General features: G+C 31.1%; 5 protein-coding genes across 5 annotated transcripts; 2 read left to right on the top strand and 3 right to left on the bottom strand.

Annotated features, from left to right (window-relative positions):
* On the bottom strand, positions 1-1,096 carry LOC100798623 (uncharacterized). Its single transcript, XM_003518881.5, has one exon. The coding sequence runs from the start codon at positions 796-798 to the stop codon at positions 340-342; it is 459 nt and encodes a 152-aa protein (XP_003518929.1). The 5' UTR covers positions 799-1,096; the 3' UTR covers positions 1-339.
* A 5,542-nt stretch (positions 1,097-6,638) lies between these two features.
* On the bottom strand, positions 6,639-7,528 carry LOC100306187 (H1/H5 domain-containing protein). The gene is made up of 2 exons (NM_001248194.2): positions 7,395-7,528; positions 6,639-7,310 (listed from the first exon to the last, which is right to left on the bottom strand). Exons 1-2 carry the CDS (start codon positions 7,455-7,457, stop codon positions 6,801-6,803), a joined length of 573 nt encoding a protein of 190 aa, NP_001235123.2. The 5' UTR covers positions 7,458-7,528; the 3' UTR covers positions 6,639-6,800.
* A 2,988-nt stretch (positions 7,529-10,516) lies between these two features.
* LOC102666334 (acanthoscurrin-2-like) lies at positions 10,517-11,924 on the top strand. The gene is made up of 2 exons (XM_006575715.1): positions 10,517-10,533; positions 11,297-11,924. Exons 1-2 carry the CDS (start codon positions 10,517-10,519, stop codon positions 11,922-11,924), a joined length of 645 nt encoding a protein of 214 aa, XP_006575778.1.
* A 2,883-nt stretch (positions 11,925-14,807) lies between these two features.
* Positions 14,808-15,251, bottom strand: LOC102666201 (leucine-rich repeat extensin-like protein 3). Its single transcript, XM_006575714.1, has one exon. It carries the CDS (start codon positions 15,249-15,251, stop codon positions 14,808-14,810), a length of 444 nt encoding a protein of 147 aa, XP_006575777.1.
* A 3,940-nt stretch (positions 15,252-19,191) lies between these two features.
* On the top strand, positions 19,192-22,540 carry LOC100791933 (probable N-succinyldiaminopimelate aminotransferase DapC). The gene is made up of 9 exons (XM_003518868.5): positions 19,192-19,445; positions 19,572-19,702; positions 19,819-19,904; positions 20,098-20,192; positions 20,783-20,879; positions 21,328-21,442; positions 21,554-21,708; positions 21,860-21,985; positions 22,130-22,540. The coding sequence occupies exons 1-9, from the start codon at positions 19,264-19,266 to the stop codon at positions 22,346-22,348; spliced, it is 1,206 nt and encodes a 401-aa protein (XP_003518916.1). The 5' UTR covers positions 19,192-19,263; the 3' UTR covers positions 22,349-22,540.
* The last annotated feature ends 571 nt before the right edge of the window (positions 22,541-23,111 follow it).

Genomic DNA, 23,111 nt, shown 5'->3' with positions numbered 1-23,111 from the left:
AACACGTGAACATCTATAATATTTAAAATATAGAACGTAATAACCGGACACGATAAGAAATTGGAGTGTCCTTACTTCATAGATAATAATACAATTTCGCGTCTGTGTATAATCCGGTGACGTTGACATGTAGTTTAGGAATAGGGGCGGTGAGAAAAGACGAATCTATCGAGTTGATAGAATCACGTTAAAAAGTAATTAAACCCTCATCACAAAATATAGAATGACAGAAAGAAATTAACATGGTCGATCGAGGGAAGTAACTGTAAGAAGGTATTGAACAATTGATAAGAAAAAAGGGTGCTTTGACGGGTTGGCGCATTACCGTTACCGTTAGGGTCACCGGATTTGTGTTGCGGCGGCGTCACGAGGAACTAATGGACCACCATGCGCCATGAGGAGGGACTTGTAGATCTGGATGATGGTCTTCTCGTCGTACTCCTTGGGAGGGGCCCGCCCGAACCCAGCGAAGGACGTGTCCGCACCTGCGAGGGTCCCACCGAAGCCCGAAGCTGAGGCGCTCACAGTCATGATCCGCGAGTTGGCCAGGCCCAGCATCATCCTCACGTACGCGTCCCGAACCCACAGCACCATCTTCTTCGGCGATGGGATTTTCCTGATTCGGATCTTGGGTGCGAGTCTGATCCTCCACCTCCAGAACCGACCCTTCCCGGTTCGGGTGCTCCCAAGCTCCACCCGGTTCCTTCTCCTCCGGCCCGACCCGTTTAGCCTCTTGTACCCCTTCCTCCTCCAATACTCCTTCACGCCCCTGCACACGCTGGCGGTGATGCCTTCCATCTCCTTTCTTTTTTTTTTTTTCTCTTACGAAGAAATGAAATGGGGGTGGGTGAGAAAGAAGAGTGAAGTTAGGCGCATGCAGACGAAATAACACATGGCATGGGCATGGGAAAGCACCCTCTGGGTACGCTCCTAATCTTAATTTAATAATTTCGTATATATGTATGCATAGAAAGAAGGTGAGGTAGAGGTGGTAGTGGTACATTAAATGCGACACCCACTCTGGTAGCTGAGTTTATCACCAATGTTCCTTCCCCTAATTAATAATATACTTCACGTCCCACGTGCCAAGGTTTCCAATGCTACGCTACTAATTTTTCCCCTACACTCTAGTTTTTTCTATTTTTTTTTTTTTTTTGGATTTCCTTCCCACCCTAATTCTAATAGAATTAATTATATTTGATGGTTTTGATAATCAACACATTTATATTTTATTAGAGACCATTCTCTTTGAGTCAGAATTATTAGTATATCACTTAAAGAGTTTGTTTATTTATGAAAATTTGAATTCAATATTTTATTTAAGGGAGATTAACATCTTTATTTCTGATATTTTCCGTTTTTTTAGTCACCATTATAATATTCCAAAGCTTTTATTTTTTTGACAGAATATAATATTTCAAAGCTTAAATTACAGGTAACTTGTAATATACAGGCTTTGTTTGTAAATTGTGTTGTTGACGGCATGCCTGAAGAGTGAAGAGGCGTGGTTCGGATCGGACCCATGTATAAGATGTTCCTTACTCATATTGTTTAATGTAAAACTTTATGTAAATTATCCAAATTCTCTCTCACCGTATCGACTTACATTGTTTAATGTAATGGATACTGACATATTGGTTTCTCCTACAAGAAAAAGAAATTATGTTTTTCGTTGGTTACGGAAGAACAGTGTGATTCTAGAATGGACCACCGGGCCGAGGTGGGGTAGTACTAAAGTTTAATTTGACTTTCGAACATCAAAAAGGGTAATAATTAAGAGATAATTGTCGCCTACAATACTGGTAAGGACACAAACTATATAATTATTTAAGAAGTTTAATTTATCAGGAAAAGGCAAATGGATAATCTTTTTTATTTTATATTATTTTTAACATATTTTTATATAAATATTATTTATATTTGAAGCATAAATTATAATAAACAAATTTATTTATTTTATGCTTAGCTAATTTGCTTTAACTTTTTTTTTAAAAGTAATTGAAGGAACATGAATCAAACTTTAGCCATTATCAATTTGTGGTTTGATCCAAATGATACTCAACTAAATTCTTATAAGTAGTGAAAAAATGTGATTAAAAAAATCTCACTAAAAATAATAATTAGGTTATACAATGGAAATATGATTAACAAAATGGGTAATACTCTATATCAAAAATATATTTTTTTTTAAAAAAAACTCTAAGCCATTTAATCACATATTCATTCACGTAAAAATATGATGTAAAACGTGGCAGTTGGTATTATGAGATAATGGAAACAACACAAACCGAAAGGATTTGAATTTTTGTGGTGTTTTTATTATCGGACGACAATGTTGTTGCTTGCATCTTTTCTCATTGATTGTGTTGAAACGCAGGGATTGGTTCTTTTTCAGGTAGTTTAACATCAATTCCATCAATGATGCCAGTTCTGTTCACCACGTTAGGTATTAATTAAATTATATAGGTACGTCTACAAACAGATTAACGTCAACAACTAAGTGAAGTCGAAAGTCATAGCTGAAGTGAAGAATTAGCGACGTTGGAGTGGGGCTCAAGTAAGTGAAGAACGAAAATGATATGTCCATATCAAATTAATATCAAATTATGGTTTAATTTCTACATCTGTCTGAATTTTACTCTTTTAATATTATATGTAAAATCATAAGGTTTAGTTTCTTAGAGGAGTAAATTTTAATATGTTTTTGTTCTTGACGTTAACATGTTACACAGTGTTGCTATTAAGACCGCTTAATTAATTTAAAATTTGTGGTAGTGTTATAATAATAACCTTTTTTTAGGCAATTATAATAATAGCTAAAGTTAACAAACATAGTGACAACTAACTTTAGAAACCAAAACTTATTAAATTTTGATTATGTTAGAAAGGTTTTAATTTATATGTCTAAGAGAATATTATGTGTTGTTAGAAACTATGGAGATGATTTTGATGGGAGAGATAAAATTTATTTCGATAATCTATCTGTTTTGAAAAATTAGTCTTATAACTTGCTATAGAGATATTTTGTTTTTTAGCAAAAAAAATATTGTTATGTCATGGATAATAACTTTTTGTTGTTTAATTTCTTTTATTTTTATTGATAAAAAATGTAATAAATTTGTTTGCCTGCAAAAATTTTCAAGGTTTACACCGTTTACACACATATACGAAATGAGTAATTAAACATTAAATTATTATACCTTGCATAAATATTTGTAAGAAAAAAGTATTATCTGGAACTTGCATGTAAATTAAAAATATACTATTATACTTATATGTACAATTATGAATTTTAACTATAAAATTTCTGTAAGACGTTTTTAAACTTGTGAATTATATATCTAAATATGTTGATTGAATAAATATAAGTTTAAAATAATTATTTATTTATCCTATCGTATCAAAAAGAGTAATTATGAAAAAATAAATTCGTTTAATGGCTTTTTTTTATCATTCTATATTTGTGAAAATATTAAATATGAAAAATTTAGTATATAATAATATGCATTCAGCCAACATTATGTAAGTGTAACTTGACTTAAATTTCTTAACTAAAATTTTGGATTAGAATCATTAGATAAAAAAATATAATATATATAATTAGATTCACACTAATTTTTCAATAATTTTCTTTTCAAAACAAATATTTTTTAAACAAAAATAAGTAGAATAAACATTACTTTGACTTATAAATAATAATTATAATGAACTAAATAAGAATAAGCAAATTGCATATACTATTTTTTTTAATATTCAACTCGAGAATAATTTTCCCAATATTTCATTATCATTCCTTGTAATAAAAGAACGTATAAACAAAAACATATTTTATAAATAATACAAATTAAACATTTTTTATTGATCCAAGAGTATATGTCAATCTCTTAAAAAAATATTATATGTCAATCATCGATTTTCACATCTTACAAAGAAACTTCATAAATTTATAAAAAAAATTTATCTACATTAACCATAACCTTGAAGGAAATTGTCTTATTAATTATGTTCTAAAAATCTAATAAATCAAAATGGATTTTGTCACTCGTCATATTATCCTTCACAAGAACAATAACTAAGAACTATTAAATTAAGGAATGCTTTTTTTTTCCCCTTCATATTGTTGAAAAGTAGGAGAAAAAAAAAAGTTTGTTGTGACAACGGTTATTGATTTGGAAACAAATTTTGATAGATCTCTAATGTAACTTGATATCCAGTTAACTTTTCCATATTTTACACACAATGTTTGAAGTAATGCTCAATCTGGAACTTTATTACACTAAAGTTTTTCATCTCTCTATGTGAATGTGTTTTAAAGAATTGAAGATATGTATTTAAAATAATTATTAATGTGGTATAAATGTGTTGGAAATTAAAAACAATTCAAACTTTCAAATAAATGTTAAGTGGGTAAAAAGTTAAGTAACATTTTAATTAAGTAGTGGAATGTATCTTGATTTGTTTTTTGGAGAATTCCACAATCATACAATCGGGAGGTCGAGTGGAGGATAGAGGGGACAATTAAAGCTCACTAAATCACATTTATGAATAGATTCATTCTTAATTATAAAATAGGTCATTGTGATGAGAGAAGGAACTACCGCAAGTGAGAGGGAGTCATGTAATACGAAGGGTTTTCTCATGTTTATATAGAAGGCTTTCTCATGTTTATATAGAAAACTTATAATCTTACTTGAAATACCGAATATTTGTTAAAATGTTATTGTTGATGTAGGAAAAAGATGGCAAACTATATATAAATTTGTGTTTTTTTGTTATATATTTCTATTTGTGCTGTGTTTGTGTGTACTATCTTTAGATCCTCATTGTTGTGTACAGAGGGATTTCCCTCGATAGTGGTATATATTAGAGTTGATGCTAATGTCAGGTTACCAATTAGATGAGTATTAAGGTGCAATGAAGTTGATGATGGACCCATGTGGGATTTTCCTATGTTAAAAGTCTTATTGATCATGAGGAAATCATACAATATGTCCTATTGGCAGTAGCTAGTTAACGATAATGCGAGGCCAAGAAATATAACAGTACAATCCACATATTATGAAGTGTTATATTTTTTACTGATAAATGTTAGTTATTAGTTTATTAATTTTTCCTAGTGGAAAAAATTCAAATTCACAGTCTCATTCTTTTCCTTCTTCCTTTAATCATCAAGTAACCTTATAACTCCCAGTCTCCCACATGCACAACTATATTATGTTACGAGGTAGTAGTTTTTGCCACAAGGGTTTCACGGTGGTTAAGGTGCGGAACTGTGACCCTTGTTGGACTTGCAGTTGTTCATGGTTGGCACTGGTATGAAGGGTTAAGTAGTCATTGACTTTGTTAGCTGTTTTGTTTTGTAACTTTGTTGTATTATAGATTATCATTTTGGTTGCAATCCTATTCCTATTCTACTTCTAAGGAAGTTGAAACTCCCAAGACTATGGCTGTGTTTCTTTGACTTTTACATTTACACACTGAGGGATTTGGGTGTATGAAGCAGAAATTCAAACACACCTTACACATGGAGAGACATTAGGGCCTAAATATGTATTTAGTTTTTTAAATTTAGATAATTATTTTTTTAGTCCTTAAATTTTTTTTATTAGTCTTTCAAATTTTTTTAAAAAATTATTTTAATCTCTCTCATTTTTAGTGTTAATGGTGTCATAATTTATGATAATTTTTTATGATTAGATTTTTTGAAATTTAATTTCTTTAAAAATAATTTGTGATAGTTTAAAATCATTAAAATATATAAAAAAATTGCCACAATTTCACATGCATGTTTTTTTATTTTTCTTCTTTAAAACTTCCAAAATATGTAAAAAAAAAGTCACTAAACCATATAAATCAAATATTTTAATAGTTTAAAATTGTCAAAAATCATTTTTAAAAAAGTAATTAAAAATAAATTTTGACGGTTAAAAATTATCACAAATTATAAAATCACAAACACAATGAACAAAAAAGAATTAAAATAATACTTTAAAAATTTAAAGAATTAATAAAAAAAATTGAAAGACTAAAAAATATATTTATTCCTCTTATTACTAGTCGTGGTGGTTCTCTACTGCATCATCCCAAGGACGATTTAAGGTCTTAAGATTACATATTCGGAAAAGCAAAAACCAAAATGGCTAGGCTAGTTTGCCATGAAAAAACCAAAGAAAACAAGGCACCATCAAAATCAAAATTTGTTACAAGCAGACTTTTTATGTGTTTTTTGGTCATAGAAATCAAGGCTCAAGATAACAAGGAGTTATTGAGGAAGAATATAGGTAGAATAACAGTAAAAATCTTCAACTTTTGACCACTCTAACAAGTAATCCCCCTCCAAGAACACAAAATGTCGGATACTAATGTAACAGGCAAATGAAAAAACATAGGATGATAAATTTCACAAAGCTTTGACATTTAAATTACCGAAAATGAAGAACGGGTAAATGGGAAAAGAAATTGCACACACAGATAATTTGCATTGCTATGACATGTATGCTGATCCCTGATCTCATTGTACCAAAATAGATGAACACAATTCAAAATTGATTAGCTTGTAAACCGGGATCATTGCAGCCAATTTCAGGAACATTTTCCGGTGTTATATAAAACTAAAATAAACGCACACCCAAAAAAATGATTAGGAGGAAAAAATCCCACATCGAATAAATAATCGCAGAAACTACCACATTGCAATCGTCAACTGTTATAAGTTGATCATAACAATAATCCACTTCAAGGCAACAGAACTTAAAAAAAAAAAAAAAAGCATTAACATACATACGACACAAGTGGTGGTTTCATTTCCTAGCATTCCTGTTGGGCCTGGAAGGTTTGGGTGTCAAATTGGGCTTCTTCTTCTTCAAGGCCTCAGGGGTCTTCACCTGACTCAAACACTTCACTTTCCCTCCTCCTGAACCTTCCACCGCCGACGCAGATTTCTTCTTAGTTGCCGCCGCGTCCTTCTTGGTGGGTGCTTTCTTCTTCAGAGTTTCGGGTGTCTTCACTTGGCTCAGCCTCTTAATCTTCTCACCCACCTTCTTCTTCTTCTTCTTCTTCTTTTCAACCTTCTGTTTGGGCTCGGTTTCGGTATTCTTCTGGGTCTCTTTGTCCGTGGCGGAAGAAAGTTTGTAAGAGTTTTTGACCTTGTAAAGCTTCTCCGATTTGACGAGTTTCTTCAACTGAACGGAGAGAAGTTTCCGGAAGTTGGGAGGGAGCACTTTGCTGTGCTTGTCCTCGATGAACTTGGCTATCGCTGGCTGGCTCGAACCCGTGCGGTCTTTCAAGGACGATATCGCATCCGCAATCATCTGCAAGAACAAAAAAGCAAAAACCGTCACAAAATCCTTTCATTAAAATTTCAAATAAATGTGACAGAGTAGGGAGATAGATACCTCGAAGTAAGGAGGGTGGAGCTCGGTGGAGGGGGATTTGTTCTTTGCGTTTGCTTTTGACATTTTTTCTGCAGAATTTCGGAAGGATTGACAGAAACAGAAAAACAAATCAACAAAATAGTATATTTTAGTGCAGATGCAGAAGAAAAGGATAGAGATAAGTAAAGTTTATGGTATGCCGTTACTCTTTTGACCCTGTTGTTTTTTTTTTTTTTTTTGAGGAAACTGCAACTGCTAGGTGTCAGTGCCGCGAAATAACACTTCATTTTAATTTAGCACCAATAGTACTACTTAGTTTGAATTTCAATTTTCAATTACATTTTGGCGGCTTATTATTGCTGGTAAAATCAAACGGCGTTCAAGTGGGTCGAATCAAAACTGATCATGTTCTCTCTTTTTTCCTTTTTCTTTTTTCTTTTTAAATAAGAAGAAAGAAAGTTATGAAAAAACTTATAAATGAGTAATGTAATAAAAAAATAAAGTGAAAATAAAATAAGTGTATAAAAGTTACTCCTAAAAACAATTTGGTGAAAAAATAAGATTAATTATTCCTGCTGACCAAAAAAAATAAAGATTAATTATTCCTTAATAATAAGATTAATTATTTCCTTTTAACCTTGTTAGTGTCAGTATAATTTTTTTTTGTTGGTGCCGGATATTTGTTACTATTCTCTCCTTTTTCAATTCTTTACTAGAAATGAAGAAATATTTTATTTATACAAATTTAAATTAAAATAATCTTATTTACTCCACTAAATTCAGAGTTATTAATATTCAACTATAAGTATCATGTAAAAATCAAATTTATTTAATACTTCACTAAAAAAAAGAGTCAAATGATTGAAAAAATGAGTACTAGTACATATTCAAATTTTAAAACAGTTAAAGTTTTGAAATAAAATAATACTAAATTACAGTATATTTGACGGTGAAGAAGGAAATAGAGTAAAAATACGTAAATGATAAAAGGAAAGAAGAGAAATAAATAAGAAATAGAGTGAACATATTGATTAATTAATTTAAGAGAAATATAATAGAAATACTGATATTTACATAAAAATTGGAAAGGCTGAAAAAATATAAATAAGAATACAAAATTAAAAACAATTAATTTTTAATTTTATATATATATATATATATATATATATATATATATATATATATATAATTAGGGACCTCTGATTAATTGCGCAACATCATTAATTTTATAAATATTTACTTTAGGCCAAAAAAATATATTCTTGAATCTTGTTATAAAAAAACTCTTTTTTTTTATACTCTATTAAAACTTAACACAAGGATTTAAGTTAGCAAATAATTAGTGATCAAATCCTTACAATTCACAACGTTAAAGATAGAATTGTTATTCAATTAATATCATAAATTGTTACTTATTTTAATAAAATATTGTGTTTGAAATTTTTTATTTTTAAATTTACTCTAGCGAAAGAATTTATGATAGCAAATGACTATTCTATAAACTCTTGTGATTTGAACATATTAAAGGTAGAATTGATACTCAATTAAAATTATCGAACCATTGCATGAAGTAAAAAGAGATTACTTAGAATCGCATCCAGCATTAGCGAGTAGATTAAAACACTCAAAGTTATAATCCCTAATTTTTATTTTACCATGAATTACATTTGTTGCTGTTGATTAAAAGAGATAGAATTATACAGGTGATTTTTCACAACATATATAATTCATCACAAAATAAAATATGCGGGGAACTAGATTTACAATTGTAGAAAGAATTTTCTCCACCATCTATGAAACAGGTGAAGCATAAGGTTAGCACATACATGCATTCAATCTAATGTATTCCCTTTGAGAATTTATTTTTCTTTTATGTATAAAGTAAAAACAAGTTAATCCACATTCAAATCCTAGAAGCTATGACGCCCAGAGGCTCATGAAAAGAATGATAGCAAGAATAATAAAATCAATTAACATATATAAGAACCAAGCAAATTAACATAAAAAAGGAAATTATAGAAAATATATAAGAACGACACGTATGAAATGGAAGAGAGAAAGAACAATGTACTCCTTTCATTTTAATAAGCCAACATGCGAAATCATACAATGGAGTAAATCCAGACTTTGTGCATGCCTCTTTAATCGTTGCACTGAGTTATAACTAGCAGTCAAAACTTTTAAATATTTCTTCACGTTCGACAAAAAATTTGTCATTTTTCTCTCTATTTTTTTTTCTTTTTTCCGTCCTTTCTTTTTCATTTTTTCTCTCTATTTTTTCACTGTGCTTTTTATAGATCTTTTTTATGTTTTTGTTGTAACCATTGAATTCCACTCATCTACCTATTTCTCTTCATTATTCAATATTTACGTAACAACTAACTTATCTCTTTTGACTCAGATGTCATTAGACCATTGTATTATTATTAGCTAATTGATGACAAAAATAATATTTATATTATATTATTTTTTAAAATTTTACTAGTTATATTATATTATATATATATATATATATAGTATTAATAGGGACAATAAGTGACACATCACATTGGTTCAACCTTTGATCAACTAATCTAGTGTCTCCAACAGGTTGGTTTCCACAACACAGGAGGAGTCGGCATTTTTTTTTTCTTATGATGACATCCAAGTTAGCATCCATGTTTTGGTTGACCTAGTTAGTGTCGACCCTGAGCTAGTTAGCGTTGGCAAAAACATGGATGCAACTAAGTAACTTCTGACTTTGAAGCATCAAAACGCAAGCAGATGTAAAGCTGATGCTAATATAAGGTTTCTTTAGTGTACACGATAACACAAATTTCTTATAATGCTCATAGTATAAGAAAAATTAATCGACATTAAAACACAAATTTATTGTAATAGTCTCATCATAGCATAAGGACAAAACAAGTGGACAACAAAAACTCGTCCATCGAACAAAATTGATAGGCTTACGGTGGACCTAAATCTGTATAAGGTTAATTTTCTACCCCATACCACAAACGACGTATTCTCGAGTCCCTTTCATATTTCAAGCTCCATTCATTTCCCCCCAGTTTTATCGCTTCCAATCCATATCCAACAAAACAGTTATTCGAAACAAAAAACAGACAAACTGGATTCTATGTATTTCTTGTATAGGTACAATGACTGCAGAATCACTGTACGAAAAAGTTACTACAAGTTAAAGAAAAAACACTTTGTTTCCTTGTTATCGGTTAAAAAATAAATAAATAAATAAAAATTGACGGAAATAGGTTATTCATTTACACTTCGTACTGTGTAAAACTCCTTTCTTTTGTTTCTGGTACAAAAAAAAAACTCCTTTCTTTTGTTTCTGGTACAAAAAAAAAAACTCCTTTCTGTACCAAAAACTTCTTTCTCTCTGTTAAGCAATTTCGTTTTGGCTTTGGTACAAGAGAGCTGCTAGTTAGTATAAAAGAAATTTGTATGAAACACACTAATTAAATACTAATTAACGGGGAACAATGGTAGTTTTTGAAACAAATAATAAAAAAATATAAAATACTAGTATTTAATAAAATTCAAAAGGTTTGTGTGTTTGCTACAGAACCACTTACTATTAAAAGTTAAAATCTTTAGGAGAAGTTAGATGAAAGAATAAGTTTATAAAAGTTAAAGTGCATGTTGATTTTAATTTATGGAATAAGTGTGTACTGCATCGGTTGTACGCCGTTATAAAGCACCCATAATAATAATTAATTGGGAGATAAGTGGGAGGACAAGAATTACCGAAACAATGCATTCTATTATTTATATATATGCATGTATCACATGAAAAAGTAATAGGGGAGGCAAAGAAGGACCAGAAGAGTGAAGGAGTGCAACGAGAAGTAACTAGTGTTTGAAAAGCATAGCAGTGGATTAATAATCTTTGCACCGTTGAGATCGTCAAGATCTGGCAGGTTCGGATCGCGCGGTGGTGGCACTAGGTATTCGCCGGGTCCGTTTGGTGGGATCGGCAATGGGGGTAGCGGTGGTGGTGGTGGTGCAAGTGGTGGTAATGGTGGTGGTGGAGCCAGTGGTGGTGGTGATGGTAGATTTGGCGGCGAAGGAGATGGCGGTAAGGGTGGCGGAGGAGATGGCGGTAAGGGTGGCGGAGGAGATAGCGGTATAGGTGGCGGTAAGGGTGGCGGAGGTGATGGTGGTAACGGTGGTGGAGGTGATGGTGGTAACGGTGGTGGAGGTGATGGTGGTAACGGTGGTGGAGGTGCTAGTGGTATCGGCGGCGGAGGACACTCTTTAGGGGGTGGGGGTGGAAGCTCGCACTCCTTGCACATTATGTGTGGAACTTGGTCGAGTTTTCCCACTGTTAAGGTTGTTTGGGTGGCGGTGGCTGTGACTGAAACAGTGGAGGATAGGAGCAAAATAACGAAGCACATAAGAGGAAAAGGAGCCATGTTTTTTGAGTTGGAAATGGCTTTTGGTTACGAGGGAGACCGATATATTATATGCTTGTGTATTGGTGGCCCGTGGCCGCACCATTTATTGCTATTTTATCTTCTACGATATCGTCTCATAATCATCGAATAAATTTCACACATTTTTTTCAGAAAAATCAAACATTCCAAACAGAAACTTAAAATTTCTCTCGTACCAAGTATTCGTGTTTTCCTAAAGATTTAAAAATTTTAATTTTACTTTTTTGCTTGTCAAGTAACAACATTAATCAAGTTTATAACAATACTTTGTAAATAAAATTAAGCTTAACTGTTTTTATTTAACGTTGTTATGATTATGTAGGAACTAAAATAAAAAACTTAAAAAGATTAAAATAAACCTTCTACTTTATGGGGATAATTTTTTTATGGGAACTAAAAGGTTACTCATGCTGATTAATTATATTTTTGTCTCTCACATTAGGTATTTTGTTTTTTTGTGCCCGATTTTTCTTTTTTGCATTTGTAATCCCTCAAATTCGGAAAGTCTTTTTTTTTTTTTTTTTTAAAGTCTCTTCCCTCAAATAGAAAAGTACTTTTTATTGACTCCAATTCCAGTTAAAGGATTAAAAAAAATATTTTTTAAACTTAGGAACTAAATAATGTAAAAAAATTATTTGGAGGAAAAAAATAGAGCTCCTAATTTAAGGGATCAAAAATATAATCAAGTTAAAAGCATGATCATACTTAATTCAATAATGTAACTCAATGTATTTATCATTTCATTAAATTGGAAAAGATCTGTTTTTCTTCGTGTAAAATAAAATACAATTAAGTTAATTAATTTAAACTAATTGTTTGTAGTGGATAATCTATAGCAAGGTCTAGGGTGGAAGACATTGTCAATTTTTTCATGAATAAGATGAATGGACACCCTATATTATTAGATAACTTGAAGGAGAAAAAGACAAATATAAATATGATAAGTTATATAATTTAAGAGGATGAGACAAATGGAGATAAAAAAATGAATGTTAAATATATGTCTAAAATACATGACTGTTTATGTATTATTACTGTTTTTGCATTGCGAGAAATCATATTTTTACGGTTAAACTGATATATATTTTTTCTTTTCTATTTTTCCATTGTTTTCCCAATTTGCCCCTATCTCCATTCTCTCTCATCCTTTTTCCCTCCTTCACGACGTTTTGCCGTCACCCACAAATCCTTCTACTTTGTCTTCAGCAACAACAAAACCAGCGAGTTTTGCGCCTCGTTCACCTTCTTTGACTGGAACGACATCGAGCCCAAGCGAATTGACACGGAGAACTGCAAAGAACTGAACCCCATCTCAAACCAACCACAAACCTCTCCACGAAAAGTTGAAAACCATTAATTGCAAACTGCCCAAGAATATAATTGGGGAAAAATTAAAAGATTGAAGAATAGGATGTATAAATAATAAGAAATTAATTTCAAATGGATTATATCAGGCCTTTTGTATAACATCTCGTCAATTATATATCTAATAAGTGGACAAAACGGAAGGCAAATATATATTGGCTTTTGTAAGATATTTGTGCATAGATTTATTGGCAGCATGCATATACATCGCATTCTTAATCACGTGCTATTCTAGAGAATCCAAAAATTATATCCAAGAAATTAATTATTTATGCAGCGACTCCTGCTAGCTAGCTATTAGCTAGGTCTGTATATCATTGAGTACAATATTATCTGTATTGATCATGTGATACATAGCTGAGCTTAAGAAGGGGAGATGCGTAAATAAAATAAATTGGGCTAATGCTATTGGAAATTTCATACAACGTGATAAAATATTGAAATATATACTAAACCATTTTTGCTTAAATTTAAATTTCTTAACCAGGACACTGATAATCATTTATAAAAAAAAAAGGATTTAACAAAATTCAAAAGTTCGTGTGTTTATTGTACTGTTCACGTTAGAAGATGAAACTAGATGAGACCCATGAGAAGCTCAGCTTATCCCCAAACCAAACATGCTCTAAGTGATGTGGGCATAAGCACTTGATTAGAAGTCATTCTGAGAAGTTAATTGGCCTCCTTGATAAGAACTTGTTCGAAGTCATCCTAGCTGGGAGGTCAGCCTCTCTAGGACTGTCCATACTCCATAGGCCCCAAGTGCTAAACCATGCATGTGAGCGTAAGCATTTGTTAAAATTAAGTCATCTTAGGAGTTACGATCCAATTTAGAAAATATTTCCGAAGATAGAATTTTTCTTGCATTGATACGAATCAATGCAAATCAAATGGCATCTCCGACTCCAACCTCTTAGTAAGTAGTAACCACTACTTCAGGGAAGAATCCTAAATGAATTAAATTAAGTTAAAATCCTAGAGTAGAGAAATTTATTAAAGTTTAAACATGTAAATTGATTTTAACTTATGGAAAATTTAATTAATTCTATTTTACCTTTTCATTTTTTTTCTCTTATAAAGTTTTACGTAAAGAGAATCTATGTTGGACTATATATATATATATATATATATATATTTTTTTTTTTTGAAAGAATGTTGGACTATATTATTAATCACTCTTTTAAATAACACCAAGATGAATAATGCATATACGTACCGATAGCCTTCGTATACTCTGAAAAGGAATATACACTCTACGTCGCATAATTAAGCAAATGAATTGATCGAAAGCTCTAATCCTCAGTCTATATATATGCGAGATATATCCTAATAATATATATATATATATATATATATATATATATATATATATATATATGCGAGATATAAGAAACGAAGAAGAGGCCGTCACTCTGGAATTAAGCATACATATTAATCAGTGAACAAATTGAACCAATAATATTTATTCGATCGTTAAATTCAACACTAGTCAAGGACACGAAGCTAAACAACAATTAATCTTATGCTTGGTTTCTACGAAGAGCTAAACAACAATTTATTTTTCTCATTCAAATATCTTAGTCCACTTGCTCAAGTAATAAAAGAGAGAAGCGAAACAAAAATGCATATATCAAACGAACAAGAAATAGGGAAGGCAAAGAAGGAGAAGAAAAGTGAAGGAGTGCAACGAGAAGTAGCGTAGCAGTGGATTAATCATGTTTGCACCGTTGATAATGTCATCAAGATCTAGCGTTCCTGGCGACGGAAGGCCCGGTGGCGATAGTAGGTAATGGGGTCCGTCTGGTGTCTCCGGAAAAGTGGGCAGCAAGCAGTCAACACCTCCGCCTCCGCACGGTGGTTTTGGCGGCGGTGGACATTCAACAACCACGGGTGGTGGTGGCGGCAGTGGTAGTGGTTTTGGCGGCGGAGGACATTTAATAACCGGAGGTGGAGGTGATGGCGGCAATGGTGGTGGAGGCGATGGTGGTATCGGTGGTGGAGGGGACGGTGGCGGTGGACACTCTATTGGTTTAGGAGGAGGAGGTGGAGGTGGAAGCTTGCACTCATCGCACATTATGCGTGGAACTTGGTGTTTTTCCAGTGTTGAGGTGGATGAAACAGTGGAGGGTAGTACTGTTGTTACGAGAAAAATAATGGAGGACAAGGTGAACACAAGAGAAAAATTACGAGCCATGTTTTTGAATTGGAAATGGTTTGTTGAAGGAGAAAGAAAAGAACAAGAGAATTGATGAAGGCCTTTGGTTATGAGGGAGAGCGAGATATATGCTTGTGTAGTGTAGTTGTGTATTGCTGGCCGCATCATTTGTCGGTGTTTTATCTTCTAGGATATCGTCTCATGATCATGTAATAGTTTCATAACACAGTAAAAATTTATACAAGCAGTTTTAACTATTTGTTGAGAGAGAGAGGCTTTGTAAGGTATGATATTTGTAGCTAGATAGTTTTATTGGCTGCATGCATATACATCGCATTCTTGATGGCGTGTGCAAGTGCAATTCTAGAGAATCAAAAGAAAACTAAGGAGTGTATTTAATTATGATTTTGAAGGATTTCAAAAGGTTTTTTTTTTAAGAAAAAAGGTTTTAAGATATTTCATCAAGACTTTTAAATAACATAAATAATTCTTGCATTATTTAGTTAAGATTATTATGATTTTTTAAGAAGTATAACGAAAATGCAATTATATTTAATTAAAAAAAATTACACGTTAAAAAAAGTCATCTAATATTAAAAAATATAGAGAGATTTCAATGAATTTCTTTTTTAGTATGGATTTTAATGAATTTTATATAACTTTTCAATAAAAAATATATTAAACAATCCCAAAAAAAACTTCCAAGAATTCTTTGAAATTTTTTTCTACTCATTACTAGTAATTCCTTCTCTCTTTCTTGAAGATAATATAATAATTTATGTATGACATTTCATAACCTTTAATACCTTGATAATCTTCAATAATAACATGTTAACTTATGATTTTCAAGTATAGACCACTTCTCTTTTCTCTTGTTGATTCATAACAACTTTTTATTATTGAAATACAAATACAATTATTTGTTGTATATTATGGGTATATAGACATTTTGATTCATGGGGACCTTGTCTTTTTGTATGTTATTTATGACACTTATTGTAGCTTATTCAACTTTTCATTATCAATATAAATACATTCATTCTTAACTATATATTCAAATGAAAATTTGCTTCTAACACTAAAAATATTCGCAAACTTATAAACAATTTATGACATGCAATATATTGAGGGATTTGATTGATGAGAAATAACATCATTTTTAGTAATGGTAGGGTAAGTTATCTAAAACTCATCTCATCTATTAAAACTTATTCATAGAATGAAGTATTGAATAAAGTTGGGATTAAACATGAAACTTCTATTTCTTATGGTACACCTGTCTTGGAACATGTCTTCTTTCATGATTTGTGGACACTATAACTAGTACTCTGATTTGCTTTGTCTTTAAAAAAAAAACATTTATTGTGAAAAAAAAACTTACAATAATAAAAACCTAATTTATTAGCTTTAATTGTTAATTGGATAGGATTTACTATGTTCAAAAGTTGAATAGAATAAGATAAAAAAAAAAAGATCATGTGATTCACTTATTTATTTTTGATGAAAAAATTAAGGGTATTATTGAAGGTTCATTGGATTTTTATGAGTAAAAGAAGAATTTGTAGATTTTCAATTACTTTTATAGACTCTTGTAAATTTAAATGTTTTCTAAAAATTCTTGAAATTCTTTAAAATCTTGTAAATTTATAAAGTTTTTTCAAATTTTATGAATTCATGTTTTATAAATCCATTAAAATCTAAATTACAAAATTTAAAATTATAAATTTTTTTTTTGAAAAAAATTTCAAAAGTTAATGTATTCTCACAATGTCTTTTAAAATATAAAAATATTTTTATGCTAAAAAAATATTTTAAAATTCTAACGCAATACACTCCTAAGAGAAAGACGTGTCCAACATTATTGCCAGACTCTTTGCTGGTTAGCTAGGTGTTTACGTGTGTAATTGAGTATAACAATATTATTTGTATTTATCCTATGAATGATGCATTAAGCTTTGAAGAAGGGGAAATGTGTAAATACAAATATATCGAGGAAGAAGAATTGACGAAAATGTGCTATTAGATATTTCAAATTTAGACAACGTGATGAATTATTGAATTACACATATAAAAAGTTAACATGACATTATATAATTTAGTAATACATACTACATGAATAGATAAGCTTTTTTTTTTTTTTACCAAATATAAGCTAGTTTTTTTTTTGAGATAAGATAAGCTAGTTTTTGTATTGTTGTCTATGTAAAAATATCCTAAGTCCCTAAGCGCTAATACATATACGTTACTATCTTTTTGTAAGGGTATATATTTAAAGTTTTATTTTAATTTTGTAAGTGTTTTAATTTTTTGAAAAAATTATAGTATATGATATTAAATTATTTTCTTTTTTCAATTTTTAAAACTATAAATACTCACCAATATTTATAAATATCAGCCTACTCATAATGGATTATAAAGAAATTGGATGAGGGTGATTTCCATGAATGTCAATTTTTATCATATACTATATGTATTTTTTTTGTAAATATATGCTAGTTGTTTTTTTTTTTAATCCCGATCTCTCGAGAATAAGCATTTGGTTGCCATTCTATTTGAGACTGCAAACTTCAGATTTGTAAACAAAAGTGTCAAGCATTGGGCTCAACAGAAATCAGCCGATTAAGGACATTCTGGGTTTTTTTAGCCCATGAACTTAAGTTAGTATGGGCTTTAGCTTGTAACTCCATATTAATTTTTTCTAAGACCTGTTTGAATAATGCAATTGGAAATAAAATTCAATTTTGTACCGGCAGAAATTATTTTAACTCTAGTTTTATGAATTGTTTTAAAAAATAGAAAGTAATTTTAAAAATTATAACATTTCATTGAAAAAATTATTGAAGATTTGAATTTGTTTTTTCAACTTGATTGCAAATATGATATGATAATTTTTTTCCATTTGTGTGATTGAAGGGAGGAATGTGAAAAAAGAATGAAAATTCAAAAAAATTAATGAATATTTTATTTGTTTCGTTAGGTGATATTATAGAGTAAAAAATAAAAAATTGTGGTATCCACACAAAAATTTTTCCCTCCAAAATAGAGAAATTTAAGAGATATTTTTGTTTTGTTTTAATCTTATAATGCTACTTTTTAAATTTTAAATACTACTAATTTTAATGTAACATAGAATTATTAAAAATTAAAATATTTTAATTAATAGTATTATATTATTTTTAAAATTAAAAATATTATTATTGTTATTATTATTATTATAATAGTAAAAAGATCTTTTGTATAATTTATCTATTTTTTATTATCTTTTCCACTCAGTGAATTAAATGAATAAAAATTATTATATTTCTTTTGCTTTTATTTCTGTTTATATAAATTTAAAATAAATAAGCTCCCAAACATTTGGGACCCTTTCATTTATTAAAGTGATCTACTAAAAATCGCATACTTGATAGTTGATACTATGATATTCAAGTTTTTATATTAAAAAAATGACACTATTTCTCTTTGCTATTTCTTCTTATCAAATTATTTCACCCATCGTATATGTCTTGTGTCTCTGTCTTTTTCCAAGTGTCTAATAGTCCCCTTAATTCCTTAAATAATTTTCCAATTTTTCTTCTTTATTTTATGATTCTTCTTCCCATCCATGAGAATGTTTATTTTGAATTGAGTAATGAGAACATTTTTTTGAGCGGGTTCAGGAGGGCAAACCAATGCAACCATCTCATCTTTTTTTTTTTTTTTAATCCTCCCGTTTATAAGAAAAAAAAGAATTTAATTAATTTAAAATTTAACCAAAAAATAAATAAAATTTAATCAAAATTATTTTTTCTTGTATTATTTGAATAATTTATTCTTAATTTTTGTATATTAATGAGTTGTGCAAAACGATGAATATGTAACCATCTCTAGACAGCTAAAGATAAGGCATGCTTGAGATGAAGTAAGAAAGAAAAACAGAGAAAATATAATAATGGAAGGAAAGTTGTCGCGTGCAGCAAAGAAGATTACATCGTCTTCCATTCAAGAACTGTCCCAGCTCGCTCAGAGATGCAACGCCATCAACCTCGCCGAGGGCTTCCCCGACTTCCCCTCCCCTCCCCACCTCAAAAACGCCGCCGTTTCTGCCATCAATTCCGACTTCAACCAGTACAGGTAGCTTTCTTCAATCTTCACACAACAATCACAACATAACTACTACAACTAGTCCCATAACATAATATATATATATCTTCATTTTGTCAACTATTGATGTAAACTACTCTTTGTAATTCATTCGAGGCACGTGCAAGGTGTGTGTGATCTCTTGGCCAAGATGGTGAAGCAAATGCATGGTTTAGACATCGACCCTGTTACTGACGTAGCTATTTGCTGCGGTCAAAGCGAGGCATTCGCAGCTGCAATCTTTGCAAGTATGTTCTCTTCTGTTGTTATACTTGTAATCTTGTTAGTTTACGAGCTTTAAGGTTACGAGTTAGTTACATTACATAGTATTTCCTTAATTGTCATTATGTTGTGCTTCAAACAGCAATTGATCCGGGTGACGAAGTCATACTTTTTGACCCTTCCTATGAAACGTATGAAGGATGTGTTGCCATGGCCGGGGGAGTCCCTGTAAGCTTGCTATCTTGAACCTTGTTTAAGTCTGTATCATGTGTTACTTATGATTTATGATTTATGAACAATGATTCATAGTGCAGCTTTCTATGTGGTGTTGTGGTAATTCTACTGATAATAGTAGTATTACATTATATTAATTTTGTCCTTTATGTAATGTCCCCTTGATTTTGTAAACTTAATTGGACAGATTCACGTGCCACTTGACCCGCCTCAATGGACTCTGGATCCAAGCAAATTACTCCGATCATTTACTGAGAAAACCAAAGCCATAGTGCTGAACAGGTTAGAAATTGCACAAATTCATAACTCCTTCCACTTTAGAATTTAGATAGACATCATCCTCATCTTGGGAAGCCTCAGACTAGTCCCCTTGATATCCTTCAATCAATAGAATGGCGGTTGAGTGGATATTTTTATAAAATAAAAAATGTGAATAAGAAATGCTGGTGCTATCAGTTTATGGTTTAAGCTTGTAATAATTTGAAATTTTGAATGTAATTAATGATTCAAGTTATCTTTTTTTGTGTATTTTGATGATTGTCAAGAACTCCCAAGGATTAGCCTCTGATATGCCCAAATTTTGTGAGGCAGTGGAATTCTTGAAGAAGTATGGTGTGTTTTGTTTGTGTTTCATTTTTCTTTGGTTCAGATTTTCTTTCACAGGCCACTATCAAAAAGGGTTAAGCATTGAGGAGATGCTTTTATTTTCTTTCATCATTTTGTTTTGTAGGCTTTCAGTAACCGTGTTATATAAAAACAATCCCTTACAACTTACAAGTTACAACAAGTTTTTTGTTATGCATCACAATGTTTTAAAAAAATGTTTAGTCTCATGATATGAACTACAAAATGCTGACATGAAGTTTAAACAGTCCTCACAATCCTACTGGAAAGGTTTTCACAAAAGAGGAACTTGAGATTATTGCTGGAGAATGCTGCAGCCGGAATTGCCTGGCTATAACAGATGAAGTATGATACTCCTTTACTTTGTGCTGATTGAACTTCAATTCCAGGATTAAACATGACATTTGTGTGATGAATTAAAATAGTTAGATATACATATGCATGGTCCATATGAATCTTCTTCTGCCACTGCTATTCAGTGTATTTAAAGGAAATATGTCCTAGAGGCTATAGCCTATAGCACGTAAATGTGGTTTTAGGGGGCTACAACTTACACATGCCAACAGCTAACTATCACATGACATTTTCTCCTTTTTTTTGCCATTAATTGACTTTTCCTTTACAAAATGTTATCACTGTTTATCTGCTTTTTAATTGGGATTATTGTACTTCTCTGCATGAATTTGCCTAACAACAAGAAAATTAACTTGGAATTTCAAATTTGCAAGACTAGAATATTTGTGTGGTATTTAAATAGTGTAATGTTTAGCCTTCTTTTGGATTCTTAATGTAGGTATATGAGCATATAACGTATGACAACCTAAAACATATATCCCTGGCCTCATTTCCTGGAATGCTAGAGCGGACTGTTATAACGTCTTCTTTGTCAAAATCATTCAGCGTCACAGGTAAACAGGTCAAAGCTGCATGAACCAAACTACACTGGAAGTTTTTTAGCCTTCTCATCATTGTTATAAAGAATGCCGTTAACTCACTGTTGGTCTGTCATGTATCATCAGGTTGGAGGGTTGGATGGGCAATTGCACCAGCTTTTCTTGCGTCTGCTATCAGAAATATTCACGGAAGAGTTACAGATTCTGCTCCGGCACCTTTTCAGGAAGCTGCATTGACTGCTTTGAGAAGTCCCCCTGAATACTTTGAATCACTCAGAAGAGTAAGTGTCAAAAGTACATTTGAGGAGATATGGTACTAGTGGTTGTTCTATACAACTAGAAGAAGTAGAACTTTGATGGCATTATTCACTCACCTCCCCAAAGAATAAAAAGAAGTCATAACAAAGCTATATATTTTTTAAATGCATGCAGGACTATCAATCAAAAAGAGACTATATCATCAAGTTGCTAGATGGAGTAGGTTTTAAGATAGTGTTTATACCTCAGGGTTCCTTCTTCTTATTTGCCGAGCTTCCTGACAATTGGCTCCTTTCAGATGTATGTGCACTCTTTACTCTCCTATAGTGTAGGAACTATTTCAACGGTTATAGTCCTTAACTCCATCTAAGTGGAAATTTTCTGCAATACATAAGTCCATTATTCTACTGTTTGTTTCTAGCAATAAGTGTTTTTTGTTCACAGGTAGAATTTGTTAAGAAACTGATAATAGAAGCAGGGGTAGTGGCTGTTCCAGGTCAAGGATTTTTTCATACAAACTTGTCTTCAAATGAAGTTTCTAGCTTAAACTACCAGAAGAGATACGTCAGGTTTGCGTTCTGCAAGAGTGATACAACTTTGACTACGGTTGCAGAAAGACTGGGTAAGCTTTTGGATGCTGCAGGGCATCTTGCGCTACACTAAATTGGAAGAAAGAATAATGGAACGACAGGAACAACTATGATTGAGGATGGTCGAATTAATGAAGCTTGTTAAAGATTCATTTGACCGAAAGACTGAAATAAGCTAGGCTTCTATTTGATTAGTTTATAATAGACGAGTGTATTGGATTAGTTTATTTCAATGCATTAAAAGCATTTTCAGCTAGTTGCTTAAGGAATTGCCTATTTCAAGACATCATTGCTTAGTTTTTTTTATTTCATTTAATTAGAGGATATTTATGTATCATGTTCGTTGCTTAAAATTAAGCTTGGTTATTTCTATAAATAACATTGCTTAAGATTAAAAAATATTTTTTTTTGCCATTTAAAGGTCATCTAAAGGTGGGATCATGTAAGAGTTGTATAAAACTATATTATTAAAATAAAATGTGTATGAATGACTTAAATATGATGTAATATTATGAGAGTCAATTAACATGATATATGAAATTCAAAATGAATTGCTTAAATTGCATATATAGAAAATATTCTAAACATGTTGAAAGAAGTATAGCACTTTATCCAAATCCAAATAATAAATCAGTTTGGATTAACAACTATTTTAAATGATTTATTTTTTAAAATTTAGTTTGTTGGTTTTTTTCCAGATGCTTAATTCAAATTGACGAGAAAATAAAATGAACAAACAATCACTTTAGCTCCTAAAATTAGAAGTCACTATGATATTTGTCTGAATAGAAAGAAATTGAGATAAAAAAAAAAAATATCTCAAGGTGCAAATGTGA

This window comes from Glycine max, chromosome 2 (assembly GCF_000004515.6).
Source record: "Glycine max cultivar Williams 82 chromosome 2, Glycine_max_v4.0, whole genome shotgun sequence".
Taxonomy (NCBI): domain Eukaryota; kingdom Viridiplantae; phylum Streptophyta; class Magnoliopsida; order Fabales; family Fabaceae; genus Glycine; species Glycine max.
The sequence above is the reverse complement of the archived record's forward strand: the minus strand, read 5'-3'. Positions and strand labels throughout refer to the sequence as shown.